Source organism: Festucalex cinctus, chromosome 9, assembly GCF_051991245.1.
Source record: "Festucalex cinctus isolate MCC-2025b chromosome 9, RoL_Fcin_1.0, whole genome shotgun sequence".
Lineage (NCBI taxonomy): Eukaryota > Metazoa > Chordata > Actinopteri > Syngnathiformes > Syngnathidae > Festucalex > Festucalex cinctus.
In genome coordinates, this window is record NC_135419.1 from 19336935 (window position 1) to 19356133 (window position 19199).

A 19199-nucleotide genomic window follows, 5' to 3' on the forward strand; every position below is an offset into this window, starting at 1 on the left:
TGACTTTTGAAAAATTACTTTATGTTTATTTAAGACAACTGCAAGTGAAATCATGACGAGACAAAAAAATGTGGCCGGAAAGAAATGGTGGCAACAAGAACACATCTGTCAAAAATATCCAGTAGCATTTCATTCATATCCATCATGACAATTCATAAATAGTTATGTAAGGCTGTCATCTATTTACAATACGTAAAAACTGCATGTAGAAGAGCAACGTGCTTGATTTAGTTGACTTTCACAGAAAGCTCCGATTGCCTTTTTTATATATATTTTGTGTGTTATCATCTTGATATTTACATTTCACACACACATTTCTACATTAGATGATCGTATTTCTGCACATATAAGCTAGTCTGCAACTTAAAAGCCTCGTTAGATTTGCGTGAGCGCAGATATGCAAATGAGCTACATGAACTGCTCCAGTGAAACTGAGTCAGTGTTAAAATGACTGAGCAAAAGGCTGTGAATCACAAAAACTGGTCGTGTGTTGGGGGGTGACGTCACCGACACTGTGGTTCCTTCTTGTCTTTCTGAGGCCACCTAGTGGACGGTCCTCTCCTTCTGCCTCTGGTAGTCTGAATGAATTACAACAGCACTTTGTCATTACACTGACAATGAAGTAGATTGTGTCTAGGCGTGACCAAAAACAAAACAAAACAAAAAAACAAGACTCAGAGTCATTATAATGTACACTATTATATGACAAATAAATAACCTCTGCTTAATTTAAATACTGAAAAGCATGCTCAACTACTATTGTAGCAAAAACAGCAAAAATTTAAATACATAACTACAAGCTTAATTTAACAATTCACTCATGCAGTTTTATTAAGTGAAATATTTCTTAACATCAGTAGTATTTGGGATGACTAAGTTAGTGTCTTAACACAAAAAAAAAACCTGAAATTTTAAAATTGCAGATTTTGTAATTTACCTTGCGTGAGGCATGTCAAGACAAACTTACTGTAAGGGAAGAAGCGCACCCTCATCAGGATTTCTCGTGCAGTCTTTAGAATATCCACAGCCTGGAGATGCCACACACGCACGCACGCACACACGAGTTTAGCTAAGTTAAGGCTATCTGAAAATGGTCAGTGATGAGTTCAATCAAGTGACGCTGTAAAATTCCGCTTAAAATGTTATACATAGACCCTCAAAAATGGACTTCACTTATTTTCATACACTTGAACTACAATTTTCACTTTTGGAGTGCAGGAAAGTGAAAATAAAAACCAAATGAGGGTATTCTTGGAGAACACAGAATGGGGGGAAACGATTAGCATCTATGAGGATCTTTACTCCATTTTGAGCAACATACACATGAACAAAAACGAGCCGCAAAATATGTAGAAAACAATTTAACAGTACTCAGTCATATATTATGTATCCTCAGTAAAGAACTGCTCATACTGCTTTGGAGTGATGTCTCCTCTGTGTCCATGTACAATACTGTATAGCTATATGTCTGTCCTTTACTGCCCCCCGGTGGCAAATGCAAGCACACCAGAATGAGCAGCACAGCCTGCATCAAATTAATTTAAATTTGACCTCATTATGTTATTACTATGTTTTAATGAAGTGAATGGTGTATTTGTCTGGTAAGGAATCTCATTCCAATATTTTTGTTGTGTTTTGGGGAGGTTGAAAAGGATTCATGGCACTTCCATTCATTTCAATGGCGAAAAATGATTTGATTTTGTGATGAGCGTTTTGAGATGCAAGCGTGGTCATGAAATTAATCAAACAATCTTTTACATTTTTGTTCAATGATATGAATATATGTCAGAATAGCTTGCAAATCATTGAGAATACAATTTTCCAGAGGCTACTAGGGTTAGGATGATGTAAGATTTAAAAAAACAGCCAGGATTATACAATTTTAAGACAAGGGTGGGGAAAATGTTTCATCGTCTGCAAAAAGTGACTAAAAATATATATATTTTTTTTAAACAGATCCTCTCCACCTGCTAACCAAAACAGCAGCTTCACTTATTTGTTGTTCTTGTTTTTTTATTTAATTTTTTTTCACTTACTCTGGAATGTTCTATGTCTTGGAAGTCCACCTCGTTGACGGAAAGAACTTGGTCTCCTTCCTGTAGTCCTGCTCGGTGGGCGTCAGAGTCCGGAACCACCTGACAACACAACACACGTGGAGAATTACAACTGTCAATAAATACAGTTGATTGCTTAAATTGAGTTTCTGGATCGGGATTTTTTTGTTTTTTTTCTTTGCAGCTTCCATAAGTCAAAGCTTGACTCAATACATCAACCTAAAAGTATCGGTACTCAATAGTGTAATAAAGGAGCAAAGATTTTCACATTTTGAGGGACAAAAGATACATTTGTGTAAAATGTCACTTTCAGTGACGGTTTTGTAGTTACATATTAATCCCAAAGGTGAATTTTTGAATTAATTTAATGATGGTTGAACATTCATTAATTCTCCAAACCGCTTATTCTCAAGGATTGCGCTTAAAAAGACATTTTCTTATACCTTTGCTGTGTGCAAATTCATTCACCGACTTGCACATTTTGTTGAGAACTAATCCTACATTATTTGCTGAAAAACTTGTGTGCTCTTTCAGAAATGCCCACAAGATGGTGGCAAAACCATGCCGAATAGAAAGCAGTTTCATTGACTTCGTTCTGTACAGGTGCACGTTGCAAGAATTTTTCCTAATCAAATTATCTTTATCCATTGTGATGTTTTAAAAATGGTTTTGAAATAACTTTTAAAAAAAATCAAGCAAAAAATAAGACTTGTTTTGACTTATTACATTGTCATTTATTTTAATGGTTAAAATTGGAAAGTAGATTTTGTGAAAATGTTCAGTTTCTAGATTAAAGCTCCATTAACTCGTTGAATTGCAGCGAACCCTTCAACACCAGCCGTTTTACTGGATTTTGGCTGATCTATTGTGTTCGATTGCTATATAAACATAGCAAAAGAAAGATTAGACTCTTCTTCCATCCATCCATTTTCTTGACCGCTTATTCCTCACAAGGGTCGCGGGGGCTGCTGGCGCCTATCCCAGCTGGGTTCGGGCAGTAGACGGGGGACACCCTGGACTGGTTGCCAGCCAATCGCAGGGCACACAGAGACGAACAACCATCCACACTCACACGCACACCTAGGGACAATTCGGAGCGCCCAATTAACCTGCCATGCATGTCTTTGGAATGTGGGAGGAGACCGGAGTACCCGGAGAAGACCCACGCGGGCACGGGGAGAACATGCAAACTCCACCCAGGAAGGTCCGAGCCTGGACTCGAACCGGAGACCTCAGAACTGGGAAGGGGACGTGCTAACCACTCGACTACCGTGCCGCCCCTAGACTCTTCTTTCATCAGAAAAATAAGAGTATTTCTATCTTTTTCCATTTAGTTATTAGCGTTAGAGAATATAGCACAGTTTTGTCAAAATTCCAATTCTTGCGTGCCCTGCGATTGGCTGGCAACCAGTTCAGGGTGTACCCGGCCTACTGCCCGAAGCCAGCTGGGATAGTTCTCCAGCACCCCTGCGACCTTTGTGAGAAGCAAGCGTTAAGAAAATGGATGGATGGATCCAATTCTTGACAACCCCCCCCCCCCCCCCCCACCTATAAAAATACAGCTTTTTGTAAAAAGTCAGAAGCTGTGCCAGACCATCCTGTACACTCTTGCGTGAAAAAAATCATGTATACGTGGTGACCACGACGCTTATTACGTATCGATATATGTCATATGTGACCAAAGAGTTAAAAGCTCTCTTACACAACAGTGAAACACACATGCACACATACATTGAGGAGACATCCACCTTGGATATGAAGATTCCCAGCTGCGAGGCCTTGCCGCCGCGGATGTTGAAGCCCAGCTGCGCTCCCGGAGGTTTATTCAAAACCACGGTGCGAGGGAGGAACTGGGTCAGCTCATTGTTGTAGTCGGGGTGGCGGACCCGCTATAACACATTCAAAACCGGTAAATATGATGCAAAACACCAAAACAAAATATTACAATTGTCATTGTTTAGATTTTCCAAATAACCGATAAGGCAAAAGGGGCCACATCAAAAGTTTGGAAACCTTATTATTTAAGATATTAAGTTATTTTCAGAAACCTTATTATTTAAGATATTAAGTTATTTTCAAAGTGCTACTCCCTTTGGCAAGTATCACAGAATGTAAACACTTTTGTAGACAGCCAAGAGTCTTTCAATTCCCCCATTGTTCCCGATAAAAGGCTTAACTAGCAAATGAGCTTAAATATCTACAAGAACAGAAATTTTGACCAGAGGTTCCCAAAATTTTGCACTCCACTGTATATCGTGTTTGTTTTTAAGTATTTTTACAGCATGCTTAATGTAATGTCCATTGTCCTCACGTGGGAAAGGAGAGACACAGTGGCCAATACTTCTTCCGCCAAATTTAAAATGAACAGATAAAAAGCAATAACATGCATGTAAAAGCTTGTAAAAATTTGAGCCAATTGGGAGCCACAGCATTTGCACATGTGCCAATGAGCAAAAACAATTTGAGTCAGGAAAAAAAATACCTGCATTCTATATTGATTTTTTTTTTACAGTCTTGATTGAAATTGGTCGTGCTGAAAACACAAACACAGTTACTTGCCTCTTGAGGAGGAATCCATGCTGGTGGGTTCTCATAAGAGGGCAGGAAGACCACCGGGAGCTGATAGTCATCATATGGAATCTTCTGATCCATTGTCGCTGCATGCACATAAACATATTAACATACATGCACAAATCTTCTTTCTTGATCACAGTTGTAAATATACAATGAGTTACTTCAGGTTTCAAACTGGGGTTTACTCCAGGAATGTGATCGGTTTTCAAGCGAGTTTAGATTCCCTCCTTGCTTCCTCCATCTATCTTTCCTTTTGAATTTATAAATTTTTGTTTTCCTGATTACTTTTTAATTACAATACAACATGCCTATTTTCCTTACATGCTTCATCTTTTCCAAATTCCTTCGCCTTGTCCTACATTTTGCCATTCTCGGTAGTAGTTATTTTGCCGTGACAGGCAACTCGCCACCTAGCGTTGATACATGTATGGAAAAAAAAAAAAAAAAGGTGCAAGGACTCAAAACGAGCACATTTGAAGTTTTGGTGAAACACAAACGAAACAAGGCGAACCCCTGCGCCTTGTCATTACATTTGTAAACAAGACGACAGGTTAACGCTAAAGTTAGCTTAGCGGCTAGCCGCAACTGCAAGGCAAGCGAAAAACGTACATAACTTTGTCTCGCTCAGCACACGTCAATTCACTCGTATAATCCACGTCAACAAAAAATGGCGACAGCGAAAACATCTTAATAGTTTCGGACGAATAAAAGGCATAAAATTTTGTCTCACCCAATCGCTCTGCCTCTGAGCGAGCGACCAACACTACTTCTTCTTCTTTTTCGTTACAATACACATCGCGCGCATATCGCCCCCCCGTGGAATGGATGGAGCGTTGCAAAAGCTTCACCTGTTTGTGACCTAACTATCGCCTCGAGTCATCGGATGAAAACAATGCGCAGGATGGTATGATACTGTAAACAGTAAACACGACGACACGCCATCGAGCTGCGTGACTATGGAGATGCCAAGACAGTGCAGACCACATCATGGAATGGGGAAATAGTTAACCTCTGTTCCACTTGAAACATAAATACTTGTACACATTTTGCTGCATACGCTTGCAAGTTGCAATCACAACAACCAAACCGGAAATAACATTTCATAGGTAAGAATATTTTTTAAAATGTTTATTATCAGTTATTAATTCCTGTTGTATGTACTGTTGAGCGCTTCCATTCTATGAGAGATTCGAACCAGGGAAAACTCGGCTGCTAATAGAAAAACACTTACACAAGCTAGCAGCTTGACAAACACCAAATTATAATTGTTGCGAGTATTGTGTGTGCGTGTGTAAAATTTCAAAGTTTAATTGATTTAAATTAAACTAGCATTAGGCTATACCAGACAGATCTTTTAAACACAGACAAGGATCATTTGTCTGTGACAAATATTACAAGCAGTGAAAATGCATCAATTTCTGGTCAAAGTCTTAATGCATTCACTGGTTCTTGATATTTTAAATGTGCCAATTTTTTTCAACTCATTTAATCCCAAAAGCGTATAAATACCGGTAATTTTTTTAATTCTTTGTCTTGCACTCCCTAAAAGGATTTTTTTATTTTTTATTTTATTTTTTAATGTTTTTTTATGCTAAAGCATACAGAAGGCTTTGATGCAGCTTCTGACCTGAAGAGGTCACTTAAAGCAATGATAGTTATTACAAAAAAAAAAAAAAAACGTCCAGCAGGTGGCGGCAGAGTATAAGAGATCAGCCAGGGCCATGTTGCAGCAAGCTCCTTTTGCCAGTGTTTTCAACAGGTTTGTAAATAATGATGACTTAGCTATATTCTGATGCTAACTGCTGCAAAACGGAAACAGAAAGAAGAGATGCTAATTTTCCTTTTGGTATGTTCCATGTTTTGTTTTTTGTTTGTTTGTTTGTTTTTTAATAGCGATATTATACAATATTCTTTGAGCCTTGCGAAATCAGTCAAAATCCAGTAAAACAGCCGGGAGCGAAAGTGGTTGCTTCAGTGAATATGGCTGGGAGTGAATGAGTTAATAGAATCTGAGTTTCAAACGCCCATAACTTGAATCTATTTTTAAAAGATTGCTATCATTGAAAAGTTTTCTAAATACAGAAAACAATCTGACAACTTATGACAATGATGGTCATTATTTTTAATTCATTAAGTAAATACTGTCACTACATGAAACAACTGGTAATTATCAGGATAGCAAAATCACCATCATTTGACAACCATAATGAATATCAAATTGATACTTTCAACAGTAAATAACACAAAAGCCTCATTTTATGACAGAGAATGTACAATCCAGCCATCCCTTCCATCAACTTCCGCCTGTATTGTAACCTTCAAGTTAGAATCAAATTCCAAGCTACTGTGGCAAAAATCAAGAATGTCAAGTTGCTGCATAGCCTGTGCCAACCCAACCCTAGCTAACGCTTGGCTTAAAATCAACACAATGTGTTTTTACCATTGAGACAAGTTATCAAAATGTGTATTGTATATGGAATGATGTTTTTTATTTTTTTTTATTTTTTTTTACTAAAGTCATGTTTCCACCCTTTCATTCAGTTTCAGTACATGTGAGGTGTAATGTAATTTTACAAAAAGTGCGATCAAAGTTACTCGCCCAATAAACTTGTACTTGCGATCCTCCCTCCCTCCCTCTCTGTCCCATCTTGGGTTACGTTCCACCCTCCCAAAACTGCACCTATTCATCTGGGACTTTATATTCAGTTCACGGGTGCATGCAGAGCCAGTGCTGAAAAACACAAGACTGACACAGACAATTTTCGCATGTCCGTGTCAAAGCCTGTCGGCATTTATGGTGAGTACACCCTGTTCTCAACTCTAAATCAATCATTGAATATAACTTCTGAACATTTCAAAGTCTGTTTACATTTTGCAGGTATTTGTTGCATTTGGATTATCGTTGCAACAAATACCTCAGTGATGTCTCCTTTAATCATTTCACATGCTTGACTGTCAGAGAAAACTAATCCGTTGTTCAATATTAATTATTTCATCAGTCATCATGTCATCATGTGTGAGTTATTTTACAATTTGAGTTGTTACTGGATGTTTAGATATGATCGCCATTAATTCACACTTATCAATATTTAAGTAAAGGCCGGAGGCATTTGAGAAGCGTCTGATCACCTAAAGAGCAATAAGAATTTGCGTGTCGTTTTTAAGAAACAGGGTGCTATCATCTGCCAGTTGACTTATAGCTAGTGTGTAGCCCAACATATTTAATTTTTCAATGTCTTCACAATTTTTAATCATAATGCTGAGAATTTCGGTAACCATAATGAACAGCAAGGGTGACACCGGACACCCTTGACGAATACCTGTTTGTACATTGAAACGTTTACATGTGCCAAAAGGAAGCAGGACAGAACTATTAATGTCACTATACATCAATTGAATTAAATCACAGAAGGGAGACCCAAAACCAAAATAATGTAACATGTCCAGCCTCAAAGAATGCTCAACCCGATTAAATGCCTTACAAAAATCCAAGAAGAAAATGAAACCATTATCTTCAATTTTTTTCTTGATAATCTATTATGTCTAAAACTAATCTGATGTTGTTGTGTATATAGCGTACTCTAAGAAAACCAGATTGAGATTCACTTATAATTTGTGAGAGACCCTTTTTCAGCCTGTTGGCCATAACATGAACAAACAATTTGTAATCGACATTGAGTAAGGTTATTGGCCTTAAGTTGTTTAAGAATTTTTTATCTTTGCCACTTTTAGGAATCAACGAAATAAGACCTTGTTTCATGGTGGTCAACAAAGATTTGTTCCTAATACACTCTTGTATGGCAAAAAAAGTAAAGGTCTTTTATATCATCCCAAAAGTGTTTATAGAAAACTGCCGATAGACCATCCTGTCCCGGAGATTTCCCTAAGGAGAGGAGTTTAACAGCTGTATCCAGCTCAAACATTTCAATGTCAGAGTCACAAATGTTCTTTTTTTTTTTTTTTTTTTTTCTTTTTTTTTGCCCTATGTGTATATTTACAAAGTGTCGTGCAAAGCTAGTGAAGTGAGTAAGAGGAGCGACCAGCGGGGCCTCACCCAACCCGGCGGGTGTAGGTGGCACGCCCGCCCCCCAGCACCTCCCCACCCCCCCACCCGCCCCCCACCTCATCCACCCGGCACCACAATGGGCGGACAGCCAGCGCAGCAGGGCTGCCGGAGAGCCCACCGGCCACCGGAGCCCGCCCGGGGCGCCAGGAGTTCTACCGGAGCGGGGCAGGCCTCAAACCCCCGCCCGGCCCCCGGAGCCCGACAAATGTTCTTAATGTCCGGGCTGATGGTTGGAATATTGTGCTTTATACTGCTCAAAAGGGACAAGTTTCTGTCTTCAGATGTTGGTGTATAAAGCTCTTTATAAAACCTGTAGACCTCATCAGACATACTTTTAGAGTCCGTGCATTCGACATCGTTGATCGCGAGAGTATTGATAAGATTCCTTTCTTGTCTCATCTTTTCTGGACCACAAAAGTATGCCGTGTTACGTTCACCTTCTTCAATCCATTTGGCTCGTGATCTGATGAAGGCTTCCCTGGCTCTCCTAGAACTTACTTCATCCAATTTAGATTTCAGATTTATGAAGGCCACCTTCAAAAAATACATCACAGAACCGAACAGAGATCATGTCCCTTCCTGCGATCTGAGTCTTCACTAAAATGTTTGAACTTTTGTACAATGGAAACCTGAAATGACCCCAAACAAGTGAGCTTAGATATTTATTTTTTTCTCAGACGCTCACGGAAAATGTGCACACCCAATACGCCATTTTTGTTGTTTTCCCGCTGGTCAAAAAACCCCCCGTTGGGCTTGTTTGGAATGATCAGCCCAGCTCCCACTGTCCTCTGTGGTGTGCGAGTGCGCACGCATGCGTTTATATGCTATGACGTCAACATGCACTCTCAAAGCTCACGTGGAAGTTCAGCACAGCCAGGGCTGGACTGGCCATCTGGCGTAGAGGGCAGAAGCCCGGTGGGCTGGCCCCTTTTGGAGCCGATGCAGTGCTTTTTAGCTCTTCTGCTGCCACACGTTGTCCAAAAAGACAACCCCTAGAGTGAAAGCCAATTTCGAGCATTTTCACTCATCTTTCAAGGCAAACAGAATGTTGTGTGCTATGACTACATAAACATGGTGGATACCATATGAAAGATATGATTCAATTCTCTCATTAGAAGAAAAAAAAGTATGATTATACCTTATTTCGTTCCCATTTCAAAATAGGTAAGGACCCGGCTGCAGAAAGAAAGTACAGGGGCGGGGCATTCGATTTTTTTTTTTGGGGGGGGGCACATTTCTTCAACCGAAATCTAATGTTCTTCGGGCTGAACAGTGGCATTGTGTGACAACGCCAAAAGTGCTCAGAAATATTTTTTTGTCACGTAAAAGCGGCAGTTAATCATGAAATCTAAAAGACGAAAATCAATGGTGTCGTTCTGTGTGCATTTATTCAACTCAAAAGTTCATTAGCAACAAGGCCGAACACCATTTCTGTAGGCAACTACGTCCAAAGGAATGACTCTGTGACCCAGCCCCTTTTATCGCCGAGTGGCGGGCAGTTGCCTTCCTTCAATGGTTGGATTTAAGGCTGTACGATATGGACAAAATTTTATATCTCGTGGTTTTTGTCAGACATCTCTGTTCTTGGTCTTTGACTCAGCAAACTTTGCATCATTTCAGTGTTTTATGGCGTTTGCATGCTGCAATCTATTTTATTGATACTTATTTACTTACAAATATTCACTTCCCTTTGTCTTATTGTGTGAAGGCTGGAGGCCTTCACACATATGTTTTTCTACACCATTCCTGTTGTTCTTATTCTTATATTTTATTCCTCGCACTTTTTTGTCCGGCTACAACTTCCACATTTTTCATCCGATTCACTCCGTTCCAATTTCAAACTATTCCAAATATTCGCACCATGGGTTCTTCCATTTTTCTTATTCCTACGATTCACACCTTACCCACAATTCCCGATTTCGTACCCGATTTTTCCCCATGTATTCTTAATGGGAGATTCTAAATTTCACATTTACTACCACATTTTTCATCCGATTCACTTCATTCCAACTTCAATATATTCCACCAATTCACACCACAAGCTATTCCAACTTTTCAGTTCCAAAATTCCCAATTTCCGATTTCGTACCAGATTTTTTTTCCCATGTATTCTTAATGGCGATTCTACATTTCACATTTACTTCCACATTTTTCATCCAATTCACTTCATTCCAACTTCAATATATTCCACCAATTCACGCCACAAGTTCTTTCAGCTTTTCAGTTCCAAAATTCACAATTTCCGATTCCGTACCCGATTTTTCCCATGTTTTCTTAATGGGAGATTCTACATTTCACATTTACTTCCACATTTTTCATCTCATTCACTTCATTCCAACTTCAATATATTCCAGAAATTCATACCATGAGCTCTTCCAGCTTTTCATTTCCATAATTCACACCTTACCCACAATTCCCGATTTCGTACTCAATTTTTCCCGCATTCTACAATTTCCATTTACTTCCACCTTATTCATCCGATTCACTTCATTCCAACTTCAATATATTCCATCAATTCATGCCATGAGCTATTCCAAATTATTCCACAGTTTTTCAATTCAGCTTTCCAGCCTTCACACGTCATTTCCCCAGAAATGGTATTTTCTAGTTAATCTATTATCACTTTTATTTCCTATTGTACCTACCTACTAATATTAATTTTATTTTGTGTTATTTCATTTCACTTGCCTGAACTGTAAGATTGATAATGATACAAGAACGATATTATATGGGTTCAGTGAAAAGTAAGCAAAATATCAATCTAAAAGGATCATGTGTAAAGTGCATTGCTTATTAGAACTTGGTGACAGTCATCAACATTAACAAGCTTGGTAACAAAAAATAGAAACAAAACTCCTCCCACATTCCAAAAACATGCATGGCAGGTTAATTGGGTGCTCCGAATTGTCCCTAGGCAAGGCAAGGCAAGTTTATTTGTATAACACATTTCATACACAAGACAACTCAATGTGCTTTACAAAAGGAAAGACAACACATACGCATCAGCAAACACAATAGTTAACATTCAGAGGAAGAACATACAATGACAATATTAAGACATTATTCAGCAAACTTCAAAACATTTAACGTAAGGAAGTTTAAAATAATAAAAAAAATTAAAAAAAATTAATTTAAAAAAAATAATTAAAGCTGTTTAAAAGTATTTAATCAAAGGTATAAGAAAAAACTAAGCAAAGTTTTTAACCTGGATTTAAAAACACTTACACTCGGGGCTGAATTCACTTCTGTTGGCAGCCTATTCCATCTGTGTGCAGCATAATAGCTAAGTGCAGCTTCACCATGTTTGCTTCGAACTCTGGGTTCCACTAGTTGGCCCAAGTCTGTTGATCTCAGAGCCCTGCTGGGTTTGTACTCAATCAGCATTTCTTGGATATATGCAGGACCCAAACCATTTAGTGATTTATCGACGAGTAGCAGAACTTTAAAATCGATTCTACAGCTGACTGGGAGCCAGTGTAAATCCTTAAGTACTGGAGTAATAGGTTCTTGATCTCTTTGTTTTGGTCAGAACTTGAGCTGCAGCGTTCTGAATGAGCTGTAATTGTCTCATGTTCTTTTGAGAGAGTCCAGTCAGAAGACCATTACAGTAATCGAGTCTGTGTTGTGTGCTGTGAGGTTTGGATCCCAAAGGCGCAGACACAAATAAAATTGTATCTATTTATTCACATCAAGAGGCACCGAAACTCAGAGACGCTGTACATAGGAACAGGTGGACAATAATCCGGCAAAATACACACAATTTTCAGACTCTTATATAGACAGTCAATCAATCTCATTGGTTGCGGCTAGACATGTGAGTACCAGTACTGACATGGAATTCTCTGATTGGCTGTTAACCCAGTAATTACACAGAGTTCCTGACATCAACAAACATCATATAGCATAAAGGATTCCTGACATCACATAGTCCAGACATCATATAGCCTAAACTAGTTGAAACTGGATGCAGTTACATCAATACCCAAAACAGACACGTAACGGGTTGTGAACTCTGGCGCTTGGTCATAAACTCTACTCAAACTTAACCCAGGCGTGACCCCAGACATGAGACAAAGACCCAAACATTACTCCTGCATGACTCGAGTCATGACAGTCTGCTGCAGTAAGAAGTTATCGCGTGTGCTCAGGTAACGACCAATCATGGCTCAGCTTGCGAATGTCACATGACTAAACCCAGAAAAGCCGTGATTGGTTACTTGAGCATATAGGGCTGTGCAATGAATCAAAATTGAATTACAATTATTGCACAGCACTCCACAATTACACACAAAAAAAGGCACAACCGTAAACAAAACACTATTAATAATAATTTTGAGTTGTTTAAATTTATGTATTTACACCTTTTTTATTTGAAAATGACTCATCTAAAATCTTGTTGGGTAAAAGGAACTTGCATAATTATAGTGTTTCAAATAAATTTGTCTTAATATACCGTATATATTTTTTAACACGTTTAAACGTTTTCTTGTTTCGTACCAAATTAAAGCCACAAACAAAGGAATGTGTACAGTGTTCCATTACTTTGCTGGTGATTTTAATATCAGGCTAAATATACCCAACATTTTGGTAAAGTCTGAAGACAACAATTTAATTACAAAAAAATAAATAACTCAACTCAACTTTATTTATAAAGCGCTTTAAGAACAGGCATTGCTGTATACAAAGTGCTGTACGTAAACATAAATATCGGACCGTGAGCCTGTGAGGTAATTTTCGGTCGACAAGTGGCAAAATGTGTTTTTAGAAGTATTAAACGCACATGAAAAATTATCAAAGTAATTATAGACAAAATATTAATTTCATTGATGAAAATGGCTAAATGAGTCAAGTATCCCTTAAAAAAAAATTGTACACATGGTCCGACGGTTATGGTTAGGCAGGTACGCCGGTAACAGCCTATTTTCGGTGGCAAAACCTGGTGGTGAAAACTTTGTGAAAAGAAAAAGAAAAATAGGTAAAGCGAGGCAGAAACCACGCCCGGCGCATGACTCGTTTAGCCAATTGACCAAGAGACGCTCACGGCGGAATAAGCTGAAATTGCCGGCAAAATATCCACTGCTATAAATAAAACTGCGCTGAGTACAAAAAGAGACACCTGAGGGGAAATTAGTTTTGTGCCAAAACAGGAGAGAAACCGGTAAAGATGTTTTAAAATATCTTACCTGAACAGGCTATCCGGTCTTGTTAGCGTTTACTCGCAAAACCTGTTTTCATAGCCAAAATTTGCATTTTCCTTTTTTGTAAAAATGTTTTTTGCGAATTCTGGGCCCTTTTTCAAATTTCTAGCATTTCCATTCAGTTTTATTTTCACATTTCTTGAAAATTCAATTAAAAATGGGTGGATGGAAGCCCACTATTGATGGCCTTATTGAGCCTGGATTGCTTCAGCACAGTGACAGTCTGTAATCCAATTATTAATACCACCCAATCACATTGCAATTACTTTCTCCTAGTAATGTTGTTGCTGTCATGTTGATACAGCTGTTATTGTGCCCATTGTTCTATTGTCCTTCCCCCTGCTGCTTGACATCTCTCTGTCCTGTTCTATCGTTAGTGTGTCCTTTTATCTTGTTTCTCAATCGGCTGACACACACGGTCACCCCTCAGAGCCTATTTGAGGTTTCTTGCAAAATGAAAGCTACGCCGTGTGAAAATATATGATCATTGATTAAAAATGAAGGAGTCCCAATATTAATCCCTGTGGCACTCCATGACGGGAGAACTGTATCCTATATAAGTCAATAAAGTCTGTTCTGCTCGAGTCCCCGACTGGGGACAGTCCAAACATATCAAAATTGGAAAACTTGACTGCCTTTTGGAGCAAAACGGGGTTTCAGCCCAAGTGCGACAGAATGTAGGTCAGTGCTTGTGATAGCACAGAAGGCCTGGCTGGCCCTCGGCCTGTGCTGTGACATCATTGTGCACTCTCAAATCTGCTGTGGCGTTTCTATTGTCAGTTCAGCCAATGGATCTCGGCTCTATTGACAGCATTTTTTTTAAGCACGGATTGCCCTAATACCTCCCAAATCCTCATTGGCTCTCCCCCTCTTTTTTTCTCCCTCCTGATGCTGACTCCCTATAGGTGGATGCGGTGAACGGGGGGCTCAGTTCTCCTTGTGGGTAGCCAGTGACCGTGCTTCGTGGTCCCTCGCCAACTTCTTCATGCACTTGTTACGCTGCGAATGAGGAGGAGGAGGAGGAAAAGATCACAAAGAGATGTCGCCATTCACCACTTGCTGCCGAGGCTTGTACAGCTGCCACTGGAAACGCTTGAGGAAAGGCGGGGAAAGTAAAGTAAAGACTCTTTTAGGCTTACGTTTGTCTTGATAGCTCAAAAACTTTGTTTATGAACAGTGAATCCCTGTCACAGAATATTGGGGTTCATCGTACTGGCTTGTAATTACTCTAACTTACATGCTGATTTACGTTAGCCCATCTAAGGCGTTTTGTAATGTTTGTTAGCATGAAGGTAGCTTGTTTTTGTTAGAAGAAAGTATAGACCAGTGGTGTCAAACATAAGGCCCGCGGGCCGGATCAGGCCCGCAAAGGGGTTTAATCCGGCCCGCGAGATGATTTTGTAAAGTTTAAAAAAAATAAAAATAAAAATTGTAATGTCGGACTAATTCATCTGTCGGCCACAATCAAAATATATAAAATTTGTAACTTCGCAAGGAGCCCTCAGATGAGCAATGCAATTTGTACGGGGGAATCGTCCTGGATGTCATTATTTTACACACAATTTAAAGTTACGGTTTGTCTGTTTGTTATTATTATTATTATTATTATTAGTAGTAGTAGTAGTAGTAGTAGTAGTTGTTGTATTTTTAATCATAGACTGACAAACGTGTTAAATAAGACACAAATTCAATTACTGTTAACAAATGGATATGACAAGGATTAGCGTCCTTATAACGTCATTCATTAACTGCGCCATGCAATGCATTCTGGGAACAATATATATGCAAAACAGGTAGATTTAACACATCCAGCACTGTGTTGCCGCGGTCCATTTGCATTATTTTTTTGGAACAATATGATTACAGTTGAGCTCCGTAATTTAGGGCTGGCACACAAACAGCGAAAATCTGCGTATAATTGACGGCAATCGTTTTTAAGTTATGTACTGTTATTTTATCGATTGCGGCCCACTTGGTAATATATTTTCCTCCATGCGGCCCCTGAGCTAACATGTTTGACACCCCTGGTATAGACCCTTCTAGTGTGACGTCACGTTGAAGTGTGCCCCTTGCAGTGGGAAGGCAGCGCGTCAGTGCGAGTGAATTAGAAAACAGTGTGAGCTAGAAAACAGGTCAAACAGTTGATAAATCAGCGATCAATGCTATGGTGAACTTGTGCGCGGCCGACGGATCCTCGAATGGCTCAAAGACAGATGAGACCGTGATTTCGGCTGCGGGCAGTGATTCTAAATCAGGCGGAAGACAGTGAGAAGTGAAATACGAGCATGGTGACTATCGCGCCGAACTACGACGCAACTGCTTTGCACCACAAAAAGTACGAGGATATGCTCATCATTTTATATCGGGTAGTTTTTCTCTCTTTCATATACATTGGGTCATAACATTAACCTCTGACTGTAAATTCGAGGCAGACGTGACAAATGTGCCACATCTTTAGTGAAACAATCATTCATACTTTTTTTTTTTTTTGCATAAGTATACATGTAATTTTGAACAAAAATGTTAATGATTTAACACAATTATCACAATTAACACTTTAACTCAGGCTTGATCTCTGGTGAGGAATGTGTTGTAAACATGCGGTCTGTTTGTTAGCAGCTAGCAAGCTAAGATAGCTTGAAGACTTCGATATACAGCAAGACAAGTATACCCGGACACAAACAATTTCATGAATGACAATTTACACCATGAAAGTAGTGATCGACATACTGTTTCAACCAAAAACAACATACCTTAGGCTTCCACTTCCACTTTTCCCTCCAACAAACTGCATTTTTTTTTGTTTGCTAACGGCTCCAAACGGCTGGTTTCAATGATTTGCAGTAATGTAGTGTCCTACTCGGGACGTTGTTTTTTTTTGTGACACTTGACATATTTCCCACCACCGCTCGCTGAAAATCAAGCTCTCTCCTCATCCTCCTCATCCTCCTCCTCCATCCTCCTCATCCTCTAACATTCATTTGTTATGGGATATTTGCCCTCCGGGAGGCGCAGTGGGAGCTAAGCAGTGACGTCAGCTGGAAGGGTCTATAATAGTACATATCCTATGGCTCTTTGTGGCGGATACGTATGTATGGGCCAACCAAATGGGGTATATGCCACGGAAGAGGCGGGACGTGATTTTGCACATCAGTTTATTTCAGCTTCAAATTCTTTTTGTTTGCTCAAGGTAATGTTATACGGCAATTAAAGGGATACTTGACTCATTGAGCCATATATTTGGTAACTTCATTATTTTTTATGTACAATTCATACTTTTAAAAAGTAATTTTTCTACTTGCTGTCGACTGATGATGACATCACCTGAGCTGAGGAAGTAGGTAACGACCAATCATGGCTCAGTTTGCTGACCAATCCCAGAAAACAGGTGAACCATGATTGGTCATTAGCTACTTCTTCAGCACAGGTGATGTCATCTTTAGTCGACAGCAAGTAGAACAATTACTTTTTAAAGGCATTAATTGCACATGAAAAATAATGAAGTTATCAAATTCATTCTGAACAAAATATGAACTTTTCACTGCTGAAAATGGTTCAGTGAGTCAAGTATCCCTTTAACAATTTCTTTGGAGCAAGAAAGAACAGTCACTAAGAAATACTTTTACAGGTGTTTTAGTCAGTATAAGTGCGTTTAAAAGCATGTGGGAGGAGACAAATTAAAAATGTTGACAAAATCGTTTTTTGTGGTCTCTGTATTGCAACATTTTAATGGATGGGGCTGGTCAGTGTTTACCAATCATGGTCTCTTTTTTTTTTTTTAGTTTGAAACTACACTTTTACTTCGAATAATTTGTAACATATTTTAGCATTTAATATTATTCCAAAAATGCATTTATCCAGGTTAAGGCCCAATGGCTGAACCCCCCATTTCTTTCTGTATATATGCTATCATTTGACACCCAAATCAATCAATACTAATTTTCAGTACATTTGGAAATCCCTGGATAGCAATAATAATCACAATTCAACAATAAAAAATAGTATTTGTGTTTAAGGCCTACTATTGGAGTATTAATGATTATTGGAATATCCCCACCAACAAAACATTTCGTCATAACTCATGTTGATTTAAGGCAGCCGCGGCATAAATCTTACGTAATTTGTGGCTTATCATTTACATCTACAACTAATATATGTGATTATGACTGTACATGTTATTGTAATATTCTTTTAGTATCGGAATATAGACACACTGTCGAGTAAATAGCAAGAAATAGATGTCGTAAGGTCCTCAGTAATTTCAGTAAGCGATGCTCAAAGCAGACTTATTATGTAAAATTGATTTTTTTTTCTTTTCTTTCTATTCTTTGTGCGCTGAGTTCCTGCCCGGCCATAAAACGACTTGCTCCATTTTCCTTCGTGTTTCTCACCACAGCAACCGTTGGAAATCTGACGGCATGCAATCCCAGATTAACATTCCAGCCTGTCCGGCTCATTTAATGAGCTGACATTTGCCAAAGAAACACTTTCCACTGTAAACGTCAACTTTTCAGACGAGACTAAATGAAGAAGAAAAAAAAATAAAAAATCTGCAATTGGGTGGACAAGTTGTATATCTGCATACTGTTATGACTTGAGGTTTGTCTAATACAGTGGTGAAAAAAATAACAACAATAATAATAATACAGTGGGGAACCTTTTAAGGCCAATGTTACGTTCATAAAAAAAAACAAGATGAAACAAATGATTGGATATTATTCTGTAAATGGTTGTGTGGATATAAGTGTCATTATGGCTGCTATGATTTTAATCATTGATTGACTGATTGACTGATTGATTGATTGACTGATTGATTGATTGATTGATTGATTGATTGATTGATTGATTGATTGATTGATTGATATAATTTAGTTTCTCTATTGCAGATTCATTAAATAATAAATATATGCAAATATTTTGAACTTCGTGCTTTCAATGTGGTTGTTTAGCTACAGTTTGTGTATTAGCAAAAAAAAAATGGCAGAAAAGGAGACTATTTGTTTAAATTATATATTTACATTTTGATCATGTATTTCTTGAATTACTTGGGCAGATGTTTTATAAAATCTTTCTGTAATTATAACTTGTTTATTTAAGACAAATTGTCCCGGACCAAAAGGGCAATGGAATTATTATTATTATTATTATTATTATTTTTTATTATTTATTTATGTATTTAATTAAAAAATATATATTATTAATTTATTTATTCAGTTGTTTATTTAATTGTCAATTGACATTTTATTGTGCAATTTATTTTTTAAAGAAAAAAAAATCCATACATAACAAAACAGTTTTGTTAATGTT

At 38.3% G+C, this 19199-nt stretch overlaps 2 protein-coding genes across 6 annotated transcripts in view; one reads left to right on the forward strand and one right to left on the reverse strand.

Moving 5' to 3' along the window:
• On the reverse strand, positions 1-5521 carry pdzd11 (PDZ domain containing 11). Its single transcript, XM_077531166.1, has 6 exons — positions 5359-5521; positions 4614-4711; positions 3803-3943; positions 2037-2135; positions 968-1028; positions 1-578 (listed from the first exon to the last, which is right to left on the reverse strand). The coding sequence occupies exons 2-6, from the start codon at positions 4704-4706 to the stop codon at positions 544-546; spliced, it is 429 nt and encodes a 142-aa protein (XP_077387292.1). The 5' UTR covers positions 4707-4711; positions 5359-5521; the 3' UTR covers positions 1-543.
• gdpd2 (glycerophosphodiester phosphodiesterase domain containing 2) overlaps positions 5417-19199 on the forward strand; it is a 24559-nt gene continuing 10776 nt past the window's right edge. For 2 of the 5 annotated variants that reach the window (XM_077531154.1, XM_077531158.1), the window contains exons 1-2: positions 7335-7425; positions 14798-15009. In XM_077531154.1, the coding sequence (XP_077387280.1) occupies positions 14932-15009 (78 nt within the window). In that variant the 5' untranslated portion in view covers positions 7335-7425; positions 14798-14931. Of the gene's footprint in view, positions 5735-7334; positions 7426-14719; positions 15010-19199 lie in introns of those variants that run through there. The other 3 variants (XM_077531156.1, XM_077531159.1, XM_077531157.1) reach the window with 3 other exon arrangements.